This window comes from Berghia stephanieae, chromosome 9, assembly GCF_034508935.2.
Source record: "Berghia stephanieae isolate SIO BIC M18660-M18661 chromosome 9, UCSD_Bste_1.3, whole genome shotgun sequence".
Classification (NCBI taxonomy): domain Eukaryota; kingdom Metazoa; phylum Mollusca; class Gastropoda; order Nudibranchia; family Aeolidiidae; genus Berghia; species Berghia stephanieae.
In genome coordinates, this window is record NC_088368.1 from 20,970,756 (window position 1) to 20,980,277 (window position 9,522).

At 38.9% G+C, this 9,522-nt stretch overlaps 1 protein-coding gene across 4 annotated transcripts in view; it reads left to right on the plus strand.

Moving 5' to 3' along the window:
- The window catches only part of LOC144979839 (uncharacterized), a 32,755-nt gene extending 23,818 nt beyond the window's left edge, over positions 1-8,937 (plus strand). For 3 of the 4 annotated variants that reach the window (XM_078927020.1, XM_078927019.1, XM_078927021.1), the window contains exon 10: positions 143-8,937. In XM_078927020.1, coding sequence (XP_078783146.1) covers positions 143-6,111 — 5,969 coding nt within the window. In that variant the 3' untranslated portion in view covers positions 6,112-8,937. The remainder of the gene's footprint in view (positions 1-142) is intronic. The other variant, XM_078927022.1, reaches the window with a different exon arrangement.
- The last annotated feature ends 585 nt before the right edge of the window (positions 8,938-9,522 follow it).

The window sequence follows — 9,522 nt, forward strand, 5'->3', positions numbered from 1 at the left end:
GCATACTGCTGTTTTGGGTCAGGCGGTATTGGGCTTTAGGAAGGGCCTGTTTCAGCTCTTTGAAAAGTTGGCCGCTGTGTGAGATCAAGGTTATATACTTTCACTGTTTACCTTTTCAAAAGTTGTTTATTATTTTTCCCAGTAGATATTGCTTCAAGGAATGAAAGAATGATTGACATGGATGAGGAAAATGGAACTGACCATTCTTCATCACCTATCGATAAGCCGTGGACAGCTCTGCCTTCCACTCCTAACGCTGCAACTGGTTGCATTTCCAGAGCAGGCAAAGGTCCAAATATCAAATACACCAAAAGAAAACCTTTGACACCTCCATCGATTGCTGCAGAGTTTGATGATGATTCGTACTCCAACTCTCCGGTCTCTGCAGATTTGGATTCAGAGATCACCATTGTTGCTCCAAGAGTCATGAGGAATAACTTTTCAATCATTTCTAATCCAGAATCAGAAGATGAGACGAGTGAATCGGATGAGGAGAAAGATATAGACCAAGGTGCGAGTAAGAGTAAAGAAGATAACGATGACGAAGACTTGGATATACTGATAGTAAGTTCAGATGCAAATTCTGAGGATGATGAAGACGACGATGTCAGTTCAAAATGTCCTAGCCCTGTAAGTGTTATTTCTTTGGGGTCCCTCTCAGAGGATGAAGATGATTATGGTCATTGCAAACAGGTTTTACATGAAGAGGAAAAACCTGTGGAGCAGAATAAAAATGTATCGACTGATGACAAAAATTCAAATGAATCAGACTTATCTTCTTCATCACCCTCTATATCATCATCCACGAAAGTGACCGTGAAAAAATCGCCCTGTGTCTCTGATCATGGAAGGGACCCTGACTCGTCTGAGAATTTGATAGGAAGTGGAGACGATGCGTCTGAAGTTGATAAAGAAATCCTGCAACAATCAACGCCTTCAAAGAAAAAAATGATCCCTTTATTTGAAGATGATATTATAATTTTAGACACACCGGAAAAGGAGAGTTCGTGCGATGTTGCTGAGGTTGAAAAGTTTATGAGTTATAAAGTAAATGAAGTGGAGAGTTGTGCAACAGATGATGTCACTGGACATTCAAGAAGGAAGCTGGAAGTAGATGAAAATAGAATAGAGGAGGACAGAGAAATGTCTTCCAATCATAGTGATGGGGAAATATTGCATATTCCATCTGAAGGTGTTGACAATGGTGATGTCATGTGTGTAATTATGGATGTGAGGACGACACAGGAACACGATACAGAAGAATTCAGTGGAAATGGTGATTCTTGTCATGAAAATTTGTCGAGAGCCAGTGAACATGAGGAATGTGAGAACTCGTTCAGTCTTGATGAAGGAAAGAGGAAAAGCAATTTTGAGGGTGATGGGAAGGAGACGGTTAAAGATAGAAGAAGGGAAAAGGGGGTTGATGTTCATTGCGTTGTTGATGTGGATGCCAGTGGAGAAGAGATGAAGAAAAGTAGGAATCTAGGTGGGAGAACGAGAGAAGTTGATGTTGGTAATGGAAAGATGGGTGATGATGGTAATATGAAATGTATTGGAGATATGTATAGTGGGGAAAGAATTATAGTTGAGGATGATGTTATAATGCTGGATACTGAAGAGCCAATAGTGAAAAGTGCAGCAGAAAAGGTTATTAGTAGTGATGATAAAAGAGAAGTCCAAGAGAATATTGTGAAACATTCTGACATTGTTGTGTGTTTGTCGGATGATATTGATGACAAGGTGGGATTTGAATCTGGTGACAATGTCGGTAAAACTACACATATAGAAATTGGTGAGAAAAGTTCTTTGCAAAATTTTGAGAAGATTGATATTGATAACGTCAGTGATGGATATTCATGTGAAGTTGATGTAAACAAAAATTGTGACACGGGCAATGATGGAGAGGGGAGCAATGAAAAAGATGAAGTGAGAGAATTAAAAGGGCCTAATGGAATAAGTGAGAAAAGTTCAGAGAACATTTGTGAAGGTGATGATGGAATGAATAAAGAATGTTCAGTGAACAAGAGTAAAGGTAATGATGGAGTGAGTGAGGAATGTTCCGAGAACAAGAGTAAAGGTGATGATGGAGTGAGTGAGGAATGTTCTGAGAATAAGAGTAAAGGTGATGATCGAGTGAGTGAGGAATGTTCAGAGAACAAGAGTAAAGGTGATGATGGAGTTGGAGTGAGTGAGGAATGTTCAGAGAATAAGAGTAAAGGTGATGATGGAAATAAAGTGTCTGGAAGGAGAGAAGAAAAAGATGGTGGTGACGATAGTGATGTCTGTGAAAGTAATTTAAGTAAGAAGACGAATGAGAAGTCTGGTGATAAGAATGACTGGAAAAAAGAGAAAAATGCTACAGTCATAGACAATGAAAGTGATGAAGGAGGTGAATTCACACAGACAGATAATAAAATCTGGCGGATTGTCGTAGGCGAGGAGAGGGAATCTTCAATGGAAGGAGAGAATGACGATGGAGAAGAGATTCTGATTGAAATAAGAAATGAATATGATAATGATGAAAATTGTGTTGGAGTTGGCAGTGAATCAAAACAAGACAAAAGATTTCAGCCTCAGAAAGATAAGTTGGTCGGGGGAGATGTCAGTTTGAGAAGTGTCGAGAAAGAGCATGGAAAATCAGAGGAAATGGAGAAGTGCAATGGGGAGATATTGATTTCTGGGACTGAACAAGAATCTGCTGGTGTGGAATCTAAGAATAAGGTTACTGAGAAGTCTGGGAAGCATGCACTGGAGAAAGAAGTGTTTGATTCAAAGTCTGATAACACAACTGCAATGGGTTCTGGGACTTCTGAAAGGGAAGTTATTGATTTGAGTTCGGATAGTGAAAGTGCAAAGGATACAGGAAAGTTTGTGAAAGAACAAGACAAAACTAATATGGACTCTGATAATGAATATGCAGAGGATTCTGGGAAGCGTGCAAAGGAACAGGAAATGATTAATGTAGAGTCTGATTATAAGAATGCAAAGGATACTGGGGAGTGTGTGAAAGAAAGTGAAGTGATCGATTTAGAGTTAGATGATAAGAATGCAAAGGATTCTGGAATTTGTAAAAAGAAAGAGGACATGATTGATTTAGAGTCGGATAATACAAATGCAAAAGATTCAGGGAAGTATGGGAAGGAACAGGAAATGATTCAGTCTGAGAACACAAGTGAGCATTATAAAGAGGAGGGAGTAGTCTTTGCCAAAGAGGAAACACACAACCTGTTGTCTGAGATTGGTATGGGAGTCGGTGTTGCCAAAACTAGTGAGTCAGTTCGTGATAAAGGTCGTAATTGTGTGGAAAATTCTGAAGAGTGGAAAGTGGGCAGTAGTCAAGACTTTGAGGTGTATATGGATAGTGTAGATGATGATGATGATGTATTTAATTCTATTGCCAAATTGTGTAATTCTATTATTCATGATTCTGGGAATGATGAGGGCGGTGAAGTGGGTGGTTTGAATGACAAAATCCAGGGGGATTTAGGGAAGACTGAGCTGGAGAAGAAAGAAAAAGATAGTGATTTATTTGATTCTGTTCATAATAGTAGTAGTAGTAGTAGTAGTACTTCTGGAAAGGAAGGTGATGAGAATGAAATTATCTGGCCACTGGAAAGGCATGGTTTGGAAATTAAGAGTGTGAGGATATTCGTGACTGATGAAGGAGAGCTTATAGAACGATCAGCAGAAATGCAAGATGATTTGAAAAAAAAGGTGGTGAAGAGTGAGGTAATGGATGATTACACCCAAGAGGCTTTAAAGGTCAGGGATTTCTTTGAGGAAAACAAAAAGAACCAGAAAATGGTGGTCTCATCTCAAAAAGCAAATGTTGTCAGGTGTATACGATCTAAAGAAGACGACAGGAAATTAGTGGATGAGTTAATGGATGATGCATTCAGAGTGTCGAATAAGAAGAAGAGGAAGGTGGAAAAGTGTGAGTTTTCAAGTGTTGAGGATGTGTGCAATGTCTTTAATAAGAGGCTTAAAAAAGAAGAGGACAGCGATACCGATCTTGAAATAATCAATGTCAACTTTGTGCCAAAGTCAATGAAATTGGCGACACTGAAGATCACTAGAATGTCCGAGTTTGACATTATCGTTGAAAAGAAGAAGATAAAACTGGAGAGAGAATTGCAAGAAATCGATTCAGTGCAGCAAGTTTCTCCATCTCCACAGAATGTGTCTGATGATGATGATGAGGATGATTTGCCAGTTTCATTTGCATCCCAACATTCTGATCCTGTTGATCCTTCCTCATTGACTGACTCCACGAAGAGTCAGAAAAATATCAGTTCAAGCTTTCACCACACGAACAGTAGAATGCTTTGCTTAGGGCCAAGGCCAAATGTCATGTTGTCATCGTCACCATCATCAGTATCTCAAAGTAAGCTTTCAATCCAAAAACTGCATACAAATCAACACAACAGTGGTGGATTCACAGGGGTCACAGGTCAACGGAGGAATCCAGCACAACCACCACCATCATCGTCTTCTCAATCATCCAAGATGAAAGGGGTCAACTGGGGCCTGATTTATGCTTCATTACCCCCTGTGAGAAATCAAAACAGTCCACAAGTCATCAATCCAACCTCTACCAATTCTTCTTCCCCTTCTGCAGGTTCACCCCAAGTGAAAAATCTCAGAAGTAATCCTGGGCAACCTATTCCTAAAAAGCCCATTTCGGCCGTGCCAAAATTGCACCCGAGACCTCAACATTATGGTGGTAGCGGGAGTGGTTCTATTGGTAGCAGTAATAGTACTAGTCTTACAAATTTTACTCCATCAACGAGAGCTAGAAGACAACAGATGTCCTCATCTACCTCAATGTCTTCTTTATCAGCACAACAAAGAGGTGGTCGCATCTTCACATCAACTAGACAAAACTACCAGCTCCAACGACGCCCAACAGAACAAATACAGTCGCCATCAGCAAAACACAGACCACACAGAGATGGTCGCATCTTAACATCAACTAGACAAAACTACCAGCTCCAACGACGCCCAGTAGAACAATTACAGTCGCCATCAGCAAAACACAGATTGAATCACCATGGTATGCCGGCTAAGCATTTTTCTCCTTATCAACCATCCAATCAAAAGCGTCCAGGTTCTGGATCTTATGTTTCCCATTCCCAATCCACTTCTTTACCTTCAAGTACAAATCATCGATCTCGTAATAGTAGAAATATTAATAGTAACTATAATACTACAGTTTCCAACAATGCTTCTTCCTCGGCTGCTATGTCTTCCAGAGGAACCCCTATTGTATCCCTGGGCCCACGAGTGCCCATTCCTCAGATGCCAATCAATCAGTCTCATTCCAAAATCATTTCTTCTCGCCACCATCACCAAGCATTTTCACAACCCACCTCTCACCATGGGCAAGCTTCACCTTCATCTCATGCCACTAACTTCATCAGACACAATACAAGTACAACAACCAACAACAGAAATAGGACCAACTCCTCTAATCTGAATCCCACTGGACCACCAGGGCTTGGAAAGAGGCATCCAGTTCAACAAGTAATGGGCTTGGCTCAAAATTCAAAACAGGGACAGCAGCAGCAACATCATCATCATTCCCAACAGCAACGCCATCAACAATATCATTCCCAAGAACAGCATCATCATCATCTACGACCATCTGTCCATCAGCTGGCACAACAGAAGAATGCATTTGTGGCTGTGCAGCAGAAGAAAATGGATGGATTAGTTATGGTTCTCGATGACTCCGATGATGAAGAACAAAATAACAAAAAGCATAATGATGATAATCTATCAAATAGTCCATCCAACAGAATCACTGCTACTACTACCACTACTACTAAATCCCAATCACCCTCATCAACCACCACTCCTTCCACTTCTCCACGGTCAGGCTCCTCACCAAGACAACAACCAGCCAGTTCACCCACGAAAGGAAATGGCAGTCATAGTAATAGTCCCAGACCAGGTTCATCATCGACATCACCAGTTAAAAACAGTCCAGGGGGTCATGGGACAATGGCGTCACATTCAACTCCAAGACACCAGCAAATTGGAGCTGATGCTAAAAATTCATCAACAAAGAAGGCAGGCAGTGGGATTATCGTCCTGTCTGATTCTGAATGAGAGAAAATCACTTCTCGTAGGAAAGAAGGTGATTGGTAGATTGTGACAATGAATTGAATCAGCACATTTGACATAGATATTAGATATACGGGGCCCATTGCTACTATAATATCATGATTAAGCAGCTGTTTGGAATTCATTTAAATTCAAAAGGATTAGAGAGATTGTAATGCTTGATGTTATTTCTTTCAGTTTAAAAATCTATATATATTGATTTTTCTCCATAAATGTATTCTAAATTTCATCTGAAGGAGGGTTTGCAGCCTGAAACGTTCCATGTTTGGTATTTTTTAATATATTTTTTTTCAAAGCTTTTTATATATTCATTTTTGTTCAATCCATTTGACCATAAATTCAATTTTCGTTCATCTGGACATATAACTGTTTAAAGGTTTTGGATCACATCTAGATGAAGGAGAGACTGCTAGGAAAGATAGTCATTCCTGTATCAGAGAATAAGATGATCCCTGTCTCTAAACAGATCTGTTTTTGTAATTAAATCGAAGCTTACATTCAACTTCACATTATTATTTATTTCTTCTAGCTTCGAGCAGCAACATTTACATTTGATCATCTTAATCACACTTGCATTGTGGACTGCATCTGCAGTCTGCACTGAGTCAGATCTTTGGGATAGATGGGCGTAGGCCAATAAGCAATCATTACTGTCTCTGTCTGTGCCACAGACACTTGAAAATCTCTACCTTGATGAGCCTTATGGCTCTCAGGGACCACTTTATTTATTCACCTACACTCAAACACAGTTTCCTTGGGACTCCTCAGGACATCCAAAAAAGTTTGAGGAAACTATGTACAAAGAATAACAATGATAAAATCTTGGACATTCCAATGAGTTTTAGGAATCTGTAATCGAGTTATATGTAATATATTTAATTAGATAAAAGCCTCATGTATTTTGATAGTTTGTTTTATGTTTTATGAGGCTGTCTGATGCAGTTTTATTGTAATTTATAATGGGTTGAATCTTCTCTAGGTGGGTGACTGCCTGCTCCTCCGGCTGTGGAATTGTATCTAGTACAGGTCTATTTTTGCTATCACCTCCAATACCATCCCTCTATACAGTTACATCTCTATAATCCAAACTCCTCTGCTCCCAGCATTTTGTCTGGATTGTCCAATCAGTACCTTAACTCACTCAACCCTAACACTGACTATATCCGTAGTATCCCTGGGGTTACTTTTACCCCATGCCTATAATTTATTACATTGTTCTGAGGCAAATTATAGGCGTAGTATCAAAGCTAATGTTTTTAGTTTTTACACGTTAATGGTAGTTGAATAAAACTACCCATGTACATGCTCATTTTTAATGCATTTTTTTCTTTCCAATTTTGAAAAGTAGCAAAAATCTCTAGGATTGAGTGAGTTAGTGACATCTGAACTTTGACCTCAAATCGTGGTGATCTAATCTAAACCTATCATTACAATGAACATTATTAGAACTATACCTCTTTATTATTGGCCAGTGTGCTGTTTATGAGAATTGTTTTTATTAATGTTCTTTTAAAAAAGAAATAATTTTTTTTTAAATTCGGGGACTGGGGGTCAAATGGGACTTGACAAATGAGTCATTTTATTTAATTGAGAATTCTAAGGCGGAGAAATCAAACGCCCATCAAAGGCTAACATTATACCTTTAAAAACAATAGCCTTTGTATGCCCAATGACATCAGTATCAATATCAAGTGAAGTGGCTTGGATGGTTATCTATCTGATTGTTAAACTGACCAGTCACACATGATTGACACGCCTGTTAATTATTGTATGGACTCACACACTGCATGGACACACATTGGTTTAGGAGGTGGGGCTCCCAGAACTGCCTAGTACTACGAAAAATTAGTAGAAATGCGATTTTTTTGCTCCAGCTACAGAACTGTATAGACCTCTTTGACTCAATAAATCTTGTTGAAAAGGAAAGTTTAGTTCATTAGAACCTATATTCAAGACTTTGGAGAGTTTTTCGACCAAGCTGAAAGCAAATTTTTATTTGGGAAGCTATTTAAAATGAATTTTTCATTTTTTCTCTTGGAGACTACGAATTTTAAAAATTCAAATAGGCAGCTCTGGGCTGCTAATAAGTTACCTCATGCCTCCTTGCTCTTAATTCAATGTAAGAAAGGACTTTAAATTGGATTATATTTCAATCATTTGTTGACTGGGTGGGATTCCCTACCTCCACAGTGGGCAGGGAGGTACTTACCGTGTCTTCTATCCCCTTATATCTGTTTTCCAACATGCTTTCTGTCTTTGTTTTGGTATGAGATTGCTTGGTTTTGTCCCGACCCTGGCTGGAGTCCTTGGCTGGGAGGGAAACAGTCAAATGCATAGTTATTGTTTTGGGAGGTGATATTTTTTTCCTTGTAAATCATCTCTTTGTTATGTATTATAGTTTTTTTTATTTTTAATGTATAATGAAATGTAAGCATTTGAGTGTATTCCTCTTTGTTGGATCTTATGCTTGTGTCTGGGTGAGACTTATAGGTGATATCAGACTAAGTACATTGATGGTATGCTCTTGGAATCTACATCTGATCCCTATTTGTTCCCAATTCCCCTTTGTCTTACTCTCTCTCTCTCTCTCTGTCTCTCTCTCTCTCTCTGTCTCTGTCTCTCTCTCTCTCTCTCTCTCTCTCTCTCTCTCTCTCTCTCTCTCTCTCTCTCTCTCTCTCTCTCTCTCTCTCTCTCTCGGGTGCTTTAATTGTAATTCTAGAACTTTTTATTATCCCATTTTCTTCCTTTTTACTGGCGCTGATATAGCCTAAATGTGTTGCAAGCGCTGTAAAACCCTTTAAAAAAAATATTAAAAAATCATTTGTTGATTGTATTGAAAGGAGAGTTTGTTAGTGTGATGTTCAGATTATAAATCTTCTATAAATAAGTGGCTTGTTCCCAAAATAACCTTTCCGGATTACAGTGTACAACTTTAAGAAGAATAGACCCATCCCCATATGACTTGTTTGGATAATGGAGACATTCGGATTGTGGAGTTTCGGATTATAGAGGCCTGACTGTATCATTCTATTATGTTTTTGTTATGTTTTAAAAATATGATGTGTCACATCATTATCGTCACCATTATCATGGCATCGTCATCATCATCACTATCATTATTGTCATCATAATATTCATCATCATCACCTCCATCCTATATCATCATCATCATCAGTGTTATATAAAGACTCTCAAACAAAAACGCAATCTCATTAGAGCAGAGAAGTTGTGACGTCACACCTTCCTCTCTCTTCCACAGGGCTGAGAATCTTCCGCCTAAATGGTAGTTTATCTCCGCCCATCCCATCACATTTCCTCCTTTTTCAAATTTGCCGTGTCAAACATTTTCCTCAAAACCACAAAATCACCATTATGTCATATGTCATATTTTGACAC